The sequence below is a fragment of the Leuresthes tenuis genome, unplaced genomic scaffold (genome assembly GCF_036924035.1).
Source record: "Leuresthes tenuis unplaced genomic scaffold, fLeuTen1.0.hap1 SCAF_22, whole genome shotgun sequence".
Classification (NCBI taxonomy): domain Eukaryota; kingdom Metazoa; phylum Chordata; class Actinopteri; order Atheriniformes; family Atherinopsidae; genus Leuresthes; species Leuresthes tenuis.
In genome coordinates, this window is record NW_027325376.1 from 25,942,645 (window position 1) to 25,962,540 (window position 19,896).

General features: G+C 40.6%; 1 protein-coding gene across 1 annotated transcript in view; it reads left to right on the plus strand.

The window, feature by feature from the left end:
- Positions 1-18,001, plus strand: part of spata6l (spermatogenesis associated 6-like) — a 50,660-nt gene extending 32,659 nt beyond the window's left edge. The window contains exons 8-12 of the mRNA XM_072375912.1: positions 4,183-4,282; positions 4,514-4,560; positions 15,037-15,158; positions 15,230-15,323; positions 17,432-18,001. Of these exons, the coding sequence (XP_072232013.1) occupies positions 4,183-4,282; positions 4,514-4,560; positions 15,037-15,158; positions 15,230-15,323; positions 17,432-17,497 (429 nt within the window). The 3' untranslated portion in view covers positions 17,498-18,001. The remainder of the gene's footprint in view (positions 1-4,182; positions 4,283-4,513; positions 4,561-15,036; positions 15,159-15,229; positions 15,324-17,431) is intronic.
- Positions 18,002-19,896: the final 1,895 nt, after the last annotated feature.

Genomic DNA, 19,896 nt, shown 5'->3' on the forward strand with positions numbered 1-19,896 from the left:
CCTGAGTTCTAAATCTGATATCCTTGAAGTTTCCCTCTTTTTCTTATTTGATGAAAAAGAGATTATTTTGCCTCTCATAACTGCTTTTCCGGCTTCCCAGAGAGTACAAGCTGACATTCCTGGCAGGTCATTATTTTCTAAATATACAGACCATTCCCTTTTGAAATAATTAATAAAATCAGGGTCTTTTAGTAATGATGTATTAAATCTCCAATTCCTAGCTGGTGGTGTAACTCTGTTATTCTTCAGTGTGATAGAAACTGAAGCGTGATCACTGATAGTGATGGGGTGGATTTTGGTGTCTGAAATATCCCTCATCAAGGAACTGCTAACTAAGAAATAATCTATTCTTGAATATGAGTGGTGTACCGGTGAGAAGAAGGTGTATTCTCTAAGAGTGGGGTGGTGGGAGCGCCAAGCATCACAAAGACCAAAATCTTTCATATACTGTTTAACAATATTCGTGGACTGCCAGTTCCGCTGACTTCCTGAAGTACTGAGTCTGTCTACTCCTGAGTCTAATACCACGTTAAAGTCCCCTCCTATGATGAGTGTGTTATCTGAGTGATCAGAGAGTGAAGTGAAAAAGGAGTGAAAAAATGAGGGGTCATCCACATTTGGACCATATATATTTGCAATGCATAAATTCATATTTTGAATAGATAAATTAACTATTAGAAATCTACCTTCTGGATCTATAACTGTGCTGTTTACGGTGAAATTTACTCTTCTATTTATCAGAATGGCTACACCTCTTTGTCTGGAGTTGTAACAGGCTGAGTACACATGAGGAAACTGTGCTGTGGTGAGAACATCAGCTACAGTCTTTGATAAATGAATCTCCTGTAATAAAACAATATCCGCCTGTAAATCCTTCAATTTATTGGAGATTTTTAATCTCTTCTCTCTGGACCCAGCTCCATGCACATTCCATGAGATAAACCTCAGCGTGGACATGCTCAGACTAACGCAGTGAGTGCTGGATGCTTGCTAAAAGCATCCCGTGCGTGTGTGTGCATATATGCTTCCATGAACATGCCATTGTTGGTGTTTCAGTTGTCAGTATGAGATTGCTACAATATGTACTTGCGCTGTCAATGCTGTGTGGAACTTGATTATGTGCTCTGCTCAAAACTCTATGTGCGCCGTGCTTGTTAACATTACTTATTAAGGTGGAAACGCAGCGGGTTGGGGAAGAAAGACAAAATAGAAAAACAGTGCAAAAGAGTGGAAGTGTGAGATAGAAAAAACAAAAACAAAAACAAATAATCAAATATGAACTGCATATATCCTGTGCAGGTGAGACTTGCAGTGAGCTATATATTTAGCCTTGATAGATAACTGTGAATTGGATAGATTATTTCATCTTACTTATGTCATCTACAGTGAAATGATTCATACAAGTTAACGAATACAGATCACCTGGAGTTTAGAAGAGCCAAGGAGTGGTTTCCTGGTCGCGGTACAGCTGCCCGTTGATGAATAACTTATCCACCACGATGACAGCTCGGGAGCCTCCTTCCATGAACTTTTTCCGGATGGGGAACAGAACCCTGCGTCTTTCCAGGATTTCTTTGGGAAACTGGTCGTTGATGCTGAAGTCCGTTCCTCTCAGCTCCCTGCCACGTCCCCTCACCTGAACTTTCTGTTGATAATGCTCGAACTTGGCCACAATCGGTCTCGGTCGGCGGGCATCAGGTCTCTTCCCTCCCAGGTGGTGGACTCGGTGAAAAGTAATGTTTTTCACTACATCTACTGGAAGTTTCAATTGATTTTGAATGAAGTTTTTCACTGCGAGTTCAGGATCCTCGTCTGCCTGCTCCGGGATTCCAGAAAACACCAGATTGTCCCTCATACTACGAGCCTGGAGATCAATAATTGATTCTTTTATCCTCTTGTTCTCATCAGAGATCCGGCTCATTCCTTCGGTGAGTGTTTTCACCGATCCTCTGAGGGCTGCGTTTTCTGCAGCCAGCGTCTGCACCTGTTGCTGGCTGAACTCCAACGACTCCCGTAATGCCTGGAACTCTCTGTGTAGAATCTCCAACAGAGACATACGGGCGTCGAAGCTGGATAATTTGTTATCGATCGATGTTAAAATGTCCGTCGAATCATTACCAGCTGGAGACGTCGCTCCGGGTGACTCTTCATTACGACTTCTCTTTGAAGTTGAAGCCTTGCTGCTAGCAGATGGGGTTTGGTTAGTTTTGCCCATGACGATCCTGTCAAAACACTCGTCGATGAAATCTGTGAGGCTCTCCAGGCTTTCTTCACTGTACTCCAGTGTTTTGTTTTTGTTTCACCCGATAATATATTTATTTAAACAGTAGTTATTGGCGTAATTATAATCTTACTATATTGTTTGCTCTATTTGAGGCACGCCTTGTTTGAATCTGCCGATAGTCTCACACAATCTCGCGACACTACAGCATCACACTCCTCCTACCCATGACTATCATTTTTAAAGCAATTAAAAAAACAAACTCCCAGACCAAAAATGTTGTGACATATTCACAAAATTAATGCCATGAATGAAGATATCACCATATAATGCTTTTCACGTACACATGGAAGTGAGCAATGGTGTAACAGAGATGATGAAAGCAGGTGACTATAATCAGAACTGCATACAGAATCAGTCACGAAGGCTGCGCGTTTGATGAGAGAAGATGGCCAGCGGATTCCCAGTTTGACGACAAAAGTGTTGGAAAATCATCAACTGCTTTAAAAACAATCATCCTCAAAAATAGATTGAAAGCAGTTTGCAAATTTTATCATAAAGCCATTCAAAGAATCTGAAGGAATTGTGTAAAGGGAAAGGGTGCAAGCCTAGGGCGGACACGTGCACTGCATCGAGTCATTCATCAACAACTGATAGAACCATATGGGCAAAGGATTACTTCAGGAAACCTTTATGAAGCACTATGCATGCATGCATTTTCAACAAGACAATGCAAAACCAAATCCTGAAAAGATTTCAAAGAAATGGATGATTAGGAATCGAGTATTGGACTGGCCTGCCTCCTGTCCTGACCTGTCCACAACAGAGAATTTTTAAAAGGAAAAATGCAACCTGATACTGAAGCACACCTCAGAATCAGAATCAGAATCAGAAGCATTTATTGTCAATCAAGCATTACAACATTACATTGCACGCAGATTGAAATGGCGTTTATCCAACTCCAGTGTGTGAAGAAACATACAAGAGTTAGAACGGTCGCAGCCATGGAGGGCGCCACCGGGAAGAGTTCGCAAAAAGGTGGACAAATTAACACTATAAATGCTTCATTGCTGTGTATATTCAAAGGTAGAAGGTCTTTTGAGTGTTGTGAGTAGGAATGGTAACATTAGAAAGTGATAAAAGCTTTACTGTCCCAACTTTTTAATACGTGTTTTTATACGTGTTTTTAATTATACGTGTTCCAGGCCTTAAATGCGATGTATGTTAAAAAATGAAAAAATGTTTGGAAGTAAAACTATAAGAATCTTGGACTAGATTCATACTATTTCCAATTAGATAAAAGCCAAATTCAATGTACAGTTTCTAACGCCCCAACTTTTTGCCAATTTATTGTTATATACCCATAGATTGCGTTTCTTGACATTTCCACAAATTATGAAACTATGAACACTTTTAAGCCCAAAAATTCCAAAATCTCAAAATTGATCTGAGCTTCAAAAAATTGTACTGACTGAGAAATATGATAAAAGATTAAATGAAAATGCACAAATATGAAGTAAATGATTTTTGCAGGTTTTCAACATTTGTATTTTAGTGAGACAACTATAATGATATAATATTTAAAGTTACAGTTTCTCATTATGTCATTGCATTGGTAATTTATTTTCTGAAAAAAAAAATAATAATTTGGCAAACAAAACACCTGCAGAGAAATAATCGAGTTGAAATAGTTTCTGACCTGACAAGCAATGCCAAAACCAGAGAGTACATCGTTCACCTTATCATCCACAACTTTTTAAAAAGAAAATACCTTTTTGTCCTGACCTGAATTACCAGTTGACATTATACAATAGTCCGTTTTGAAATGTTTTTATGCTTTTATTCATATGTATGTTTTTTTCCTGATAACAAGCTCAATTAATGAAAAAGACACAGTCCGAGTTACAGTGATAATGAGTGCACTCTGTAGCAGTTGGTTCACTGTGTCCTCATTCTCCCAGATGTTGGCTTCCTGGCCTGGAGCCAGACAGTGTGCCTCGCCCGGCCACTCTGCAGTATTTACCAGCCCCTCTTCCCCTCTGACCAAGTTTTCCTCCACAGGTAGAAATCCCCATATAAAGCTGTGTTTGCTGATGTTAATCACACTTTACAACCAAAAAACTTCACAACTTGCTTAAAGTTGGAGTTATACTGCTCTGTTGTCACATGACCCAATTGTACCAAATTGCAACAAGCTGCTAGTGTAATGATGTAAACCTTCTTGCTGTTAGTGCTCTATAGCCTGTCACCAAATAATTGCAATTATTTTTCTTTTTTCTTTTATTGTTTTAGTGAGACGCTATCCAACTGCCAGGAGAAAATCTTTTTCCAGTGGTTTGGTAGGAACTGTTTATTTCTATTTTCTTTTATTAAAAAGTTGTGGGGTGTCATTTTGCTTATTTTTATTATGAGGAATTTTATGAAGAGTTCAATACCAAACTTGCATACTTATCCTTTTGTTGGAAAGCTAGTTGAATTTGTTCTCTGACCAGGCCAGCTAATATTAGCAATATAAGTTGATAAAAATGCACTACTCCACCATTGCAATATGTTTACTGACAGAATGTGTGGGACTTATTGAATGGGACACAAAGTGACAGAAGTTCAATTCAAATCAATTCAGTTTTATTTAAATAGCGCCAAATCACAACAAATACAACCTCAAGGTACTTCAAAAATACAATACAATTCAAGCCAATTAGAGTCTGATTCTTTGTAATATAATCCAATTAAATTTATAATCATTAAAATCCAAACTAGTCCAATTTCTATTTATACATACAAAGCCAATTAAAAAAAGTTTCCTAGCTAAGGAAACCAACAGATTGTACCAAAACTTCACTTTGATCCAATCTCCCATCCTGAGAATGTACGAGGCGACTATGGAGAGAATCAACTCCCTTTTAACAGGAAGAAACCTCTGGCAGAACCAGACTCATGAAGGGTGGCCATCCGCCTCGACCAGCTGGGGTTTGAGAAGACAGAAAAGAGGGGACAACAAACACCATAACATTAGACCAGGGATACCTGTTTATGTTTATGAAAACAATAATGTTATATGTACACAGAGAAAAATATAGCAGAGTGAGGAAAGGTGTATCATGGGAGGCCCCCCAGCAGTGTAGGCCTATAGCAGCTTAACTATGGGATGTTTCAGGGTCACCTGAGCCATCCCTAAGCAGAAAGGTAGAGGGGGTGTCTGTTTCCCGGACATTTACTGGCAGCTTATTCCACAAGAGAGGGGTCTGATAACTGAAGGCTCTGCCTCCCATTCTACTTTTAGAAACTCTGGGAACCACAAGTAAACCTGCAGTTTGGGAGCGAAGTGCTCTGTTAGGAAAATACCTAACAATGAGATCTTTAAGATATGATGGAGCTCGGTCATTAAGAGCTTTATATGTGAGGAGAAGAATCTATTCTGAATTTAACAGGGAGCCAATGAAGAGAAGCTAAAACTGGGGAAATATAGTTCATTTAGTTCTCATCAGAACTCTGGCTGCAGCATTTTCAGAGAATTTGTGGGGCAGCCGAATGATAACAAAGTAATACAGTAGTCCAATTTTGGCGAAACAAATACATGGGTCAGTGGGGTTACATGAGTGCCATCGGATTGGATTAATGGCTAAATAACAATAAGTTATTCAGTTCATGTAGACACCTTAATCTGACAAAAAAACGGATTGGATCGGGTTACTCACGATTGGATTAAGACCCCGAGATAACTCGATCCAAATGTACACTGAACATGCATGTAGACGGCAGTGGATTGGATTAAGCGTTCTGCGCATGCTCAAGATTTTTTCCAGGAATCGTCACCCGTAAGTCGAAGGAGACGCAACGCAATGAAGAATGCGCCGTTGTGCATCGCATTTGTGCCAAAACCATGCTCATCATAAACTAAATGTAGAGGGACGTAGCTTCATCTTACTCTTCGTTCGCCATCTTTCTCGAATGCCTGAGTGTGTTGTTGTTGTTGGTGGTGAAGAGGTCAACAGGAAGTGGCTCTATTAGCGATAGTTGAAATGGGCACAGCGCCACCTATCGTACCGGGGTATGACATGCTTTGTGCCAGTGATTCGATTCATTCACCACCATATATCCAAGGATAATTACCCTCAGATAAGGAGCAGAACCCAACTGTAGCTATAATCCAGTTAATCTCATCATGTAGACCCACTGACTCTGAGAGAGGATGTTCCTGATTTTAACAATATTACGAAGGTGAAAGAAGGCAGTCCTAGAAACTTGCAACTTCTAGACTTGCATATAGAAGTTTAATATGCAAGTCAAAGTATAGATTCTGGTAAAAAATAACTCCAAGGTTCCTCACTGTGAGAGGGTTCCAGGTTCAACTCCCGGCTGGGGCCTTTCTGTGTTAAATCAATATTTCAGGCAGAGGTTCTCTCCGGGTACTCTGGCTTCCTCCCTCCGTCCTAAAACATGCATGTTAGGTTAACCGGTGTCTCTGAAATTGTCCTCAGAAGTGAGTGTGAGCGTGTGTGTGGTTGTTTGTCTTGTTTATCTCTGTGTGGCCTTGTAATGGACAGGCGACCTGTCCAGGGTGTACCCCGCCTCTCGCCCGATGACCTCTGGGATACGCTCCAGCCCCCAGACAACAGATAAAGCGGATATAGAAAATGAATTGATGAATGTATGGCTTCTCACTGTAGTACTAGAACCCAATGCAATCTCATCTAGAGTAATTATATAGCTAGACAATTTCTCCCTGAAGTGTTCAGGTCCAAAGATAACGAGCACAGAACCCTGAGGAACATCATGACTTACTCTGGTGTGTGAAGAAGATTCTTTATTTACAAGAACAAACTGGAATCTATCAGGTAAATATGATTACAGCAACCTAAAGCAGTTCCTTTAATCCAATAACATATTGAAGCCTTTGTAATAGTGTCATTGACAAGCACAGACACAAGTCTGCTGTCAGAGGCTGAGAGGAGATCATTTGTAACTTTCACCAGTGCTGTTTCTGTGCTATGATATGCTTCCTGTCTGAAACTCTTCAAACTGATCCTTTATGTGCAAATGATCACAAAGTTGAGCAGCAACAATTTTCTCAAGAACTCAAAGGGAGATTGGATATAGGTTGATAATTAGCTAACCCTGGATCAAGAGTAGGTTTTACAAAGTTAAGGTTTAATTTTAGCTACCATAAAAGTCTGTGATAAGCCTGTTAAGAAGAAGTGCTCATAAACTGTGTTTTACTGCAGCTATCTCAACTTTTAAGCCGCAGGGCAGTCATGTTGGATTTTGAGGTCACGGTAGGTGAGATTCCTCGGACCATCTGTGTCAGAAGTCTAATTTTAGGTGCCTTTTTTTTCTTACAGGGATCTCTGAAATTCCAACATCTGTCTTCAGACAGAATTAACCTTATCTCTGTTCTCAGAGCCTAAAGTTTCTTCTTTTTACCAATGGATTTATTCCTAATTTAGAAACCAACCCTTTTTTAATTGGACTAAAAAAAAAAAGAAAAAAAAGAAAACATGAAAAAAACCCACAGGCTCTGCCAGGCCCTTGCCACCTAGATATAAATCAAGTGCAGGACCGGGGCCCCAATACCAAGAGCGCCACCCAACCCCTCCCCAATACCCGAGAGGGCCAGGCACCCCAGACAGCCAAACAAAGTGGGCCAGCACAAGCCCCAATGACCCCGGCCAAGTGCCCGGGAAGCCAAGATGCACCAGCAGGTGGGTGCAGCAGTGAGCAGTGGGAAAGGGCAAGGCCCTAGCAGCACAAGCAAGCCAGAGGACAACAAGTCCCAGACCCAACCCCAACCAAGTACACCCGCATGCACAAATCAGAGAAAGACAGAGAAAAAACAACACACACAGTTGCACAGTTCACACATCCACTCATGGTCCCCTGGAAGCTCCCAGCCCCCCCATCTCCCCAGAGGTATAGCATGTGTCATTTTCCCTCTTATGTGTGTTTGTATTGTCTCCCCTGCTGTGTGTATTGGTGAGTGTCAGTACAGAGTGGGTGTGGCTGCCTCGGTTCTTCAGTAGGTTATCCTGGCACAGCTATTTTCCATCAAGCTCATCAGGTCCAACTGCATTTATGCTCCGATATCACCTCCACTCAGCACCATATTGTTGTGGTACCTCCGTGGTACTTATTGTCCTAAGTCTTCTGATTTATCTATCTCAAACTTTGTCTTAACCGAGTCTCTCTATTTCCTTGAAGAATCTACCACTTGAAAGCTGTCAGCTGCCAATCTGGGAATTCCTGCTTCCAGCGTCTGGAGAATCTAACCTTCTGTCAAGCCACACTCGCACTTACCTGCCTGGTAGACCAACCCCTGGACATACCTGCCTGACACTATTCAGCCCCAAGGACCTGGAAATACCCATTCACTAACACTCATCCTAGGTTTCATTTTCAGCCCAGCGCTCCACCAGCTTGACTCCTCTTGACAGTTTGTGGTTGAAGCCGATGCTTCTGATGTCAGAGTTGGAGCCGTTCTCTCCCAAAGGTCACCTCTGACCAGCCAGCTTCACCCTTCTGCTTTCTTTTCTCAACGCCTATCACCTGCTGAGAGGAACTATGATGTAGGTGATTGGGAATTATTGGCGATAAAGCTGGCCTTAAAAGAGTGGAGACACTTGTTGATGGGAACCGACCTGCCTTTTATAGTGTGGACAGATCACAAGAACTTGGTGTACATTCAGTCAGCCAAAAGCTTCAACCTCAGGCAGGAAAGATAGGTGCTTTTCTTTGGCCATTTTTAATTTCACATCACCTATCGACCAGGTTCTAAAAAGGTGAAGCCCCTTACTTTGGCCACTGGACGGTCCCCATTTGAAGCCTCTGTGGGTTATCAGCCACTACTGTTCCCTGTTCAGGTGAACAAGGTCACTGTCCCATCTGTGCAACACCATTTATGCTTCTGTTGCAGACTATGGCATGAGCTCAAGGCTGCTCTTCTCAGGATTGCTGAGAGGAACCGACAGCTGGTGGATCACGGTAGGATCATGGACCCTGTCTACACTACATGTAAGAATCTGGGAATTTCTGCTGTCAGTGTCTGAGAATCTAACCGTATGTCAAGCCACACCCGCATTTACCAGCCTGGAAGACCACCCCCCAAGTACCTGCTTGACACTCTTCAGCCCCACGGACCTGGAAATGCTCGCTCGCCGAAGCTCATCCCAGGTTTTCCGTCCCCCAGAAACATCTAACAAAGAACTCATTCATTTAACATTCATTTGTAGTTTCCGGAAACCTATATATTTTTAAATAAACCTATTTGAATTTTATCTCCAGTGTTTTAAGTCTGCTTTGTGGGTCCAACACACTGCCTTGTGACACTGAGATGACTCAAGACTATAGAGACTATTCTATCCAGTCCCTCAGCAACATCTTTCCGAAACTGCACCGCCTGCTCGCCATAATTCATGTCTGCCTGGTACCACCTATTCAATTCAATTCAATTCAATTTTATTTATATAGCACCAGATTACAACAATTGTCATCTCAAGGCACTTAAGTAATATAGTCCAATTCTAGCAAATTGGAATTCAATTCATTGTCATCATAATCCAATTCATTCATATAGAGCCAATTCAAAAAATTAATATCCTAGCTAAGGTAACCAACAGATTGCACTGAAACTTGTCTTCAGTCCAATCTCCCGTCCTGAGCGTGCCTGAGGCGACTGTGGAAAGGAACAACTCCCTTTTAACAGGAAGAAACCTCTGGCAGAACCAGACTCAGGAAGGGTGGCCATCCGCCTCGACCAGCTGGGGTTTGAGAAGACAGAAAAGAGGGAAAAGATGGGGGAAAAACACCATAACGCCATTGAAATGATATCTGTTGGAACAGGGAAACACATGTTCATAACCACAATAATGTCACATGTACATAAAATCAGTTGTGAAATTAAACAGGGGGAAAAAAGAGAGCAAAGTGAGGAAAGGTGTGACAGATGAGGTCCCCCAGCAGTCTAAGCCTATAGCAGCTTAACTATGGGATGTTTCAGGATTACCTGAGCCATCCCTAACTATAAGCTTTATCAAAAAGGAAAGTTTTAAGCCTAATCTTAAAAGTGGAAAGGGTGTCTGCTTCCCGGACATTTACTGGCAGCTTATTCCACAAGAGAGGGGCCTGATAACTGAAGGCTCTACCTCCCATTCTACTTTTAGAAACTCTGGGAACAACAACTAAAACTGCAGTTTGGGAGCGAAGTGCTCTGTTAGGAAAATACCTTACAATTAGATCTTTAAGATATGATGGAGCTCGGTCATTAAGAACTTTATATGTGAGAAGAAGAATCTTAAATTCTATTCTGAATTTAACAGGGAGCCAAAGAAGAGGAGCTAAAACTGGAGAAACATGATCTCTCCTGTTAGTTCTCATCAGAACTCTGGCTGCAGCATTTTGGATCAGCTGGAGGCTTTTCAGAGAATATGTGGGACAGCCCAATAATAAGGAATTACAGTAGTCCAATCTTGAAGTAACAAATGCATGAACTAGTTTATCTGCATCACCCTGAGACAGGATGTTCCTGATTTTAGCAATATTCCGAAGGTGAAAGAAGGCAGTCCTAGAAACCAGTTTATATGTGCGTCAATGATAAATTCTGGTCAAAAATAACTCCAAGGTTCCTCACTGTAGAACTAGAAGCCAAGGAAATACCATCTAGAGTAACTATATAACTAGACAATTTCTCCCTGAAGCGCTCAGGTCCAAAGAGAACAACTTCAGTTTTGTCTGAATTTAAAAGCAGACAGTTCTGAGTCATCCAGGTCTTTATGTCTTTAAGACAGGCTTGTAGTCTGACCAACCCATTGGTTTCATCTGGTTTCATAGATAAGTACAGCTGAGTATCATCAGCAGAACAATGGAAATTTATGCCATGCTGTCTGATAATGTTACCTAATGGAAGCATGTATAAAGTAAAAAGAATTGGTCCAAGCACAGAACCCTGAGGAACTCCATGACTTACTCCAACGTGTGAGGAAGATTCTTCATTTACAAGAACAAATTGGAATCTATCAGATAAATATGACTTAAACCAGCCTAATGCAGTTCCTTTAATCCCAATAACACGTTCAAGTCTCTGTAACAGAATGCTGTGATCGATCGTATCAAATGCAGCACTGAGATCCAACAGGACAAGCACAGAAACAAGTCAGACTACTATCAGAAGCTAACAGGAGATCATTGGTAACTTTCACCAGTGCTGTTTATGTGCTATGATGCACTCTGAATCCTGAATGAAACTCTTCAAACAGATTATTTCGATGTAAATGATCACAAAGTTGAACTGCAACTATTTTTTCAAGAACTTTAGACAAAAAAGGGAGATTGGATATAGGTCGATAATTAGCCAACACTTCTGAATCAAGAGTAGGTTTTTTAAGTAAAGGTTTAATTACAGCAACCTTAAAAGTCTGAGGTACATATCCTATCAACAAAGACAGATTGATCAAATCCAATATGGAAGTGTCAGTTAAGGGAAAACCTCCTTGAACAGTCTGGTTGGGATTGGGTCTAACATACAAGTTGATGGTTTAGAAGAGACTATTGCTGTTGTTAGCTCAGAAAGATCAACTGGGCAGAAGCTGTCTAAATACAATTCAGGTTTGAAAGATACTTCTAAAGCTGCTCTACTTGATGATACATCAGTGATAATAATGGGAAGGATTCCATTAATCTTCTCTCTGATAGAAACAATTTTATTGATGAAGAATCTCATGAAATCATCACTGCTGAGAGTTAATGGAATACATGGCTCAACAGAGCTCGGACTCTTTGTCAGCCTGGCAACAGTGCTGAAAAGAAACCTGGGATTATTCTTATTCTCTTCTATCAATAATGAATAATAAGCAGTTCTAGCTTTACGAAGTGCTTTCTTATACGTTATTAAACTATCTTTCCAGACTAATTGAGACTCTTCTAAATTAGAGGAACGCCACTGTCTCTCCAGCTTTCTTGCAGTCTGCTTTAACGCACGCAGCTGTGAATTATACCAAGGAGCCAACCTCTTCTGACTGATTACCTTCCTTTTCAGAGGGGCAACATTGTCCAGTGTTGTACGCATTGAAGCTATAGTGCTGTCATCAAGAGAGTCAAGTTCTACTGGAGTAAAATTTAGGTAGCCGTCCTCTGTCATATCAGCACATGGCAGTGAAGAAAAGGATGATGAAATCAACTCTTTAAATCTGGTTACAGCATTCTCTGACAGACACCTTCTATATGTAGAATTCTTCTCAGAAAACGTGTAGTCAAGTAATGTAAATTCAAAAGTTATTAAAAATGGTCAGACAAGACAGGGTTATGAGGGAACACTGTTAACTGTTCACTCTCAATGCCATAAGTCAGCACAAGGTCAAGGATTTGATTAAGGCAGCGAGTAGGTCTGTGAACACTTTGAGAAAATCCAATAGAGTCTAATATAGAATTAAAGTTAATATTCAGGCCGTCATTTTCAACATCTACATGAATATTAAAGTCACCCACTACAATGACTTTATCTGTACTCAGCACTAACTGGGATAAAAACTCTGAGAATTCAGAGAGAAACTCAGAATAAGGGCCAGGTGGACGATACACAACAACAAACACAAGAGGTTTTTGTGATTTCCACCTTGGGTGGGAGAAACTGAGAATCAGAGATTCAAAAGAGCTAAAACTAATCTTGGGTCTAGGACTGATTAGTAACCCTGATCTGAAGATAGCTGCCACTCCTCCTCCTCTGCCTGTGGTTCTAGGAACATGAACATTTAAATAGTCAGAGGGAGTTGATTCATTAATGCTAACATGATCCTCCTGCTGCAGCCAGGTTTCTGTAAAACAAAATATATCAATATGATGATCACAAATCAAATCATTCACTAACAGAGACTTCGAAGGGAGAGATCTAATATTCAGCAAACCACATTTAATAGTTTGAAGTTTTGTTCAGTTAAAGTTTTTGTTTTAAATTTTTTTGCACAAGAGGATTTGCTCCTTTTGTGTTTTTTGATTGAGGGGGGGGCAGCATCAGGTGGGAAGCCGCAGAGAAGTGTGTAAGACTACAACTCTGCATCCTGGTCTCAACCCTGGGTTGTCATGTTTTTGGATGACTAATAAATTCGTCCATATTTCTAGAAATGAGAGCCGCTCCTTCCAAAGTGGGATGGATGCCGTCTCTCCTCATCAGACCAGGTTTTCTCCAGAAAGATTGCCAGTTATCTATGTAGCCCACGTTGTTTGCTGGACACCATCTGGACAACCAGCGATTGAATGAGGACATGCGGCTAAACATGTCATCACTGGTCAGATTTGGCAGGGGTCCAGAGAAAACTACGGAGTCCGACATTGTTTTGGCAAAATTACACACCGATGCAACATTAATTTTAGTGACCTCCGATTGGCGTAACCGGGTGTCATTACCGCCGACGTGAATAACTATTTTACCGTATTTACGTTTATCCTTAGCCAGCAGTTTTAAATAGGATTCTATGTCGCCCGCTCTGGCCCCTGGAATGCATTTGACTATGGTCGCTGGTGTCTCTAATGCCACGTTTCTGACTATAGAGCTGCCAATTACCAGGGATTTGTCCTCAGCGGGTGTGTCGCTGAGTGGGGAAAATCTATTAGAAACGTGGACAGGTTGATGGTGAACCACGGGCTTGACTTTAGGACTATGACTCCTCTTCCTGACAGTCACCCAGCCACTCTTAAGTCCCGGCTGCTCGGGATCTGCTCGGGGACGACTAACAGAGCTAGCTACGCTAGGTGGCTCCGCACTGACTAAAGGGGCCTGGCTCGCTATCAGGTGGTTTTCAACAGTGCAGAGCCGAGCTTCCAATTCAGATAACCTTGCCTCCAAAACTACAAAAAGACTACATTTGTTACATGTACCATTACCACTAAAGGAGGCAGAGGAGTAACTAAACATCTGACACACGGAGCAGGTGAAAGCAGGAGATAGAGGAAGAGAACTGGTAGCCATGCTAAGCTAGAGAACCAGACACACCGCTAAAAAGTGAAAAATAAAAACTAAAGATCTGTAAGAGTGAGCGTTAGAATATAACAAGTATGGGATAGAGTTAACTATGCAAGATGTGTAAATTATAGGGAGAAATAAGGTGATTATTAGTAGTTCAAGAGGAGCGAGAACTGTCACAGTGCACACACAAAGCAACAGGAAGTGATGCAATACGTCTTACCGCAAAGCAAAGCCGTACCTACCTAAACTCTTTACTGCCTTTTCCCTAATTATTGGAATTTTTGTCTTCATCTATTACAAACTGTCTATCACTTAATTTCCCTCTACTTATTGAGATACTTCTAGACTTAGTAGGTTTGATTTTCATATAAGTCTCTCAAGTATTATCTTCATACATGGCACTGTTGGCGCATGCCATCCTGACCTCTCTCTCCACCTACAACCCACTTGGAAGCTCTAATAATGATCTCCATCGCCATTGTAAATGCTAATGGAGAAATCGTACACTCTGCCATAACGCCTGATTCTAGCCTCTGCCAACCTGTTATGAAACCTGCTGTAATTAGGCAGAGTCTAATGTCCTGAAAATATTCTCTTACTAAGTTAACAACTACTACAGGCACTCTAAAATAATCAAACGCTAAATGAACAATGGTATTCTAGCAAATGTTATAAACCCATAACAAACATAAATAAAACAAACAATAACATATGTGACAAACTCTTCATTACAGTTTGTCCAAATGTAACTTGAATCTTACTTAGCTTTTTTTTTAACCTATGTGGAGACTTACTGAAAACTTGTTGCAGAAGTGCAGGTGCATGAATGTGATGGACATCATTTATTCCCCACTTTCTGTGGTAGGTTGGAGAAATATCTGAAGGTGATTCCAGTTCCTCAGAAGCACATGAGTTCTCTGACAGTCATGACGGTCCTTCCCCTTCAGACCTATGGCATTCCTACAGAGAACGTGCCAGGCACAGCAGGTTTGTTTTATGACTGGTTTGGTCCTCAGAATTTCTCCCATTTTTAGCTGAGTGTCAGTTTGATTGCTCAGACCTAAATCTAGTTCTCACAGAGCATGGGAAGAGGTCCATGATCGTGTTCGGGGACTCCTAACAACACCGAAAGCTGTGCGCCGACTTGCTTATGTAAGTAATACATTAAAGTCTGTTATGTCAAAGTGTGCACAAGGACAAGTCATCTTTTGAAGTTATTGCTTCTCTGTATGTATGAAAACTGTGAATATGTAACTTATAAATTTCACCCCTAGTTTGTGTTAATCAGAGAAATTTAAGTCAGTTTTTTTCCACAAACTGAATGCAGTTTTAGAAATTTAATGTCAGTGGGTATGTGTATTCTTTTGTGAAGTACTAACACTAAATACATCCCTTGATCCCTGATTTATTATGGTGTTATAAATTATTTGAAAGTAAAAGAAGTGTGTAGAAGAATCAAGTGAGGCCTATATGATATGGTGTTTACATGATGCTCTGTACTGCGTACCTGACAATTATTTGTGATAGTGTGGAATGCTCTGCTAACATGCTTCACAGTATACATGCATAAAATACTTTTTTATGTGCTATTCTGCTGAATTGCAGTCCTTGAGATTGTTTTCCACTAGAAAACAAACTTTTTGCAGACAATTTATTCTCAAGTTGCTGTAGTGATAGTTTAGATATAAAGAAATCCACCTTTGTGACAATTCATCGCTTGCTAAGCCTATATTCCTGTTTCACAGTACACCCTTCTAGTCTGTGGTGAGAGCAGGAAGCCAAACTAACTGACAAGACTGAAGGGACAGGCTCTTCGAAGTGAAACAGTAAACACTTACTAAACATGGAACAAGAATAAACAAAAATGTTGAACACTGATCTAGGCTAGAAGGACACATTAACAGAACATGCCATGAAAAAAAAGTCAACTAAACTGAAAGTGCTAAAATGCAACAAATTGTAATTTGTTTGAACATTTGATAATGGAAAATAAAGACTTCACGGATTCAGATTCTTCACTGAAGACTTAGATTTACTTTGCACTCTCATTGTATAATTGATTTATACTTTCTATGGCTTCTCCAGTCAATGAACAATTTTCACTTGGTTATCTCCTGTTTTTAAGTTACAATGCAATGACTAGCCTCATTCTGTTGCTGTCTGCATTTTTAGTGTTTCCATTAAAAGCAGAAGCTAAGGAGGCAACCCCCTCCAAAAGAGCCCAGTTCTGATTGTCCAACTCCACTTGCCTTCAAAACAAGTACCAACCCCCACATGCAGTTTGAGTCTTCCTGCGCTAAATTTTAAGAATACTAATAAAAAGACTTTTTCTGCCATTCTTGGTCCAGATAATGATGGATAAATGTACCTACAATGCAAAACATGAGACACTTACGCATCCAATTTGATTTCAGGGGGACTTTTTAAAGCAACAGTCGCTGTGATATTTCCGCGACTGTTGGTTGAATTGACCAAATACACGCAAAAATGATGACGATTTTCTTTTAGTTAGTTCTAGCACACAAACACGTGACCAAATTAATCTGACATTGTGAACATGTTAAAAGATGTTTGTGAACATGAAGATGTTGACATTAGCCTTTTGGTGAAAGCACCACTGTGTCACGGTTCGGAGAGGTAGGACCCAGATGCAGTTCTTCCAAACGTAACAAGGTTTATTAACAAAAACAGGGAGCAAGAACTAAAACAAGACAAGGCCAAAAAAACCATAAAGCGCGGCAGAGCCGGATCAAAAATACTTAACTATGAAACAAAACGTGACTATGAATCAACAAAGGAACACAAAACAAGACTGAGAACGGCAAACCGAGACTTATCTGTGTGGCAAGGCATGGAGTGTTAGTAAGGATTCTGCAGTGACTGAAAGGAAACGAGAAGACTAAATACTGTGGAGGGAGTGATCAGTGAATGAGGTGCAGCTGTGAACAATGAGCCAGGTGACTTGAGTGAACCGAGGTGGCAGGGGAAAAACATGACTAGAACATAACTGAAACCATGATTAAACATAAACTGTGACAGAACCTGACTGTGACACACTGTATAAGAGCTGTCTTATAGAGCTGCTCACTAAAGACTAAGAGAAAATTGTGTTGCACCAATCATCTTTCTTTTTTACCATTTGTTTTAACCTGTTCATTCGTGCATGAAATAGCCGTAAGAACACTATCAACATTACAGAGACATGATATACAATCTAAGGTGACAGAAGGCTTTCCTCTTACATGTTTCTTGTGTTTCAGGGGGCCACAGTCTCTGAGGTTGATGAGGTCTTAGCCAGGAGGTCCAATTCTCCAGGTCCACAGTGATGACCTGGCCTTGGTCTGGAGAGATGTCATGGAACTCCTGTCTTTCTGAGTTTCACTTACAGAAATATGCAGCATAATTTGGATGCGTTGTATGTAAATTATGCTGCTAAACTGATTTGGCAGTGACTTAATGTAAAGCTACATAAATTAATATTTACATGAACTCATCAGTACTCCTGTCCTTTCACTCACTGTACTATAGATGCCAAGTTAGGACAATCTTGGAAATGACCAGGACATTGAAAACAAAGCATTGCTGTGATGTAAATGTCAGTTAAACTGTCAATCTGTCTTTTAACTCTCCTTCAGGGAAAAAATAAATGTCCTCATCTTTTAAGTCTTCAGACTGCAGCTGTGTATGTGTTACAGTGGTTTGATAGATGTCCACGCACTCTGTATTAGTTATTAAAAAAAATCATGTAAATCATATTCAAATAAACCTTTTTGAGCTGAACAGAGCTTTGAGGCAGTATTATGGGTTTACTGTCATAATCTATCAAGCTGACATTGTCGAGTCCTCGGGCAGATCGCCCAAAGGCCATTAAAAGCAAATTGGCTCTATGGCAATGTAGCTCTATGTGAGCTACTGCGATATGTTTAAGAAATAGCTGATCGTGACTGTGAAGCATTAACACTAGCTACAAGGAACATTGTGATCTGTTGGCCAACAGATGCTGAAACCAAGTTCTATTTTGGTATATTGCACTGTATATAAAGACGGATGAAGTCCTCACCTCTTTCTCACACTGAATAAAAGCCAAACCAAAACATGGTGGAATCAGATGCTGCTATCTTGCACCATTAAAGAGACTTGCACCCAAAGTATGCACAGTAGTATATCCAAAAGTCAAGTCAAGATGTCAGCATTCACCTCCTAAATACCATTTAGTCCCATCCTTAAATGTCTTGGAATGTAGTGGATGTAAGTTGAAGAAAGCTGCTGGTTTAAACAGTTTAACTACAAAGACATATAGTGCAGAAGTCTTGAGCCATCCCTAATTTCTTGATACAATTTAAATACAGAATATAAGGCTAACAAGCATGAAAATCAATATTTGGTAAGAGCACCTTATTCTTCTTTTGTAATTTTAAGCTGATTTTCAATCATACCATTGACATGAAATGAATCCTAATAGAGATTGGGTCATGCAACAGGATAACGACAGGAATGGTCATGACATCTGTGCTATGTCATGATTTCTGTTTTTAGTCTTGCTCTTGGTTTCTTTTAGTTTTGCCCTTGTTTTTCGTTTTTTATTCTCTTTATATTTTTCGCCTGTTCATTACTCCAGATGTCCTCAGTTATTTGTTCGTCTCTTCAGACTGCCATTGACCAGCTGTTTTTTTATTAGCAGTTAGCTGCACCCACTAACGGCACTATCTGTCACAGTTCAGTCATCCAACCATCAGTAATTTTCCATTGACCCTGCCTCTGCCCCACTCAGCCTGTCAGCCACACCCACCTCGTCAGTTCACTCCACTCACCTGTGCACTTTGCCATGCAAGTCTTTCCAGCGTTCTCCTGCCAGCTTTACTGGTACTGACCTCGCCTGTCCCTGATTCCCTGCTTCGTCTGCCTCCTGGTAATTCGACCCAGCCTTCCGTCCTTGACCAAGAACTTCGCCTCTCCTCTCCTGATTCCTGTTTGCCGGTTTCTAAACTGTTTGCCTGTCTGCCAGAGTCTAAGTAAAACGCTGAACTTTTTACCACTGCCTTCTAAGTCCTTTGTACTGCAATTGGGTCCATACACCACCCAGTACACTATCTTCTATAGATTTAACATCTCCAGTTTTCTTCCAAATGCTGCCATCACTTTCCATTTAGCTTGTGTTTTTTATTTCATTGGATACCCTGATTATAAACACTTTTTTTATGTTAATTTCTTCTATTAAATTCTTCGCTTATGGCCAGAAATTGATTCCTAGAGTTTCTAAAAGTAAAATGGGAGGCAGAGCCTTCAGTTATCAGGCCCCTCTTACAAGCTGCCAGTATAAGTCTGAGAAGCAGACATCCTCTCCACCTTTAACATTAGGCTTAAAAGCTTATAGTTAAGGATGGCTCAGGTAATCCTGAAACATCCCATAGTTATGCTGCTATAGGCCCAGACTGATGGGGGACCTCCCATGATGCACCTCTGCTCTCTTTACTCTCCATGTACATATGACATCATTGTCATTAACTTGTGTTTCTTTTTCTCAGCAGGTATCTCTGGTTTGTTGTTATGGTGCTTGTTGTCCTCTCCTCCTGTCCTCTCAACCACAAGCCAATTGAGGCAGATGGCTGATTTTGAGTTGGAATTCTTTTTTGAAATGCGCAAAGAGGTTCTAAAATTTTAAACCTTTTTAAAATATAAATATAAAAATCAGAAAGGAAAAAAAAAGGACAAAGAATGAGCAGCT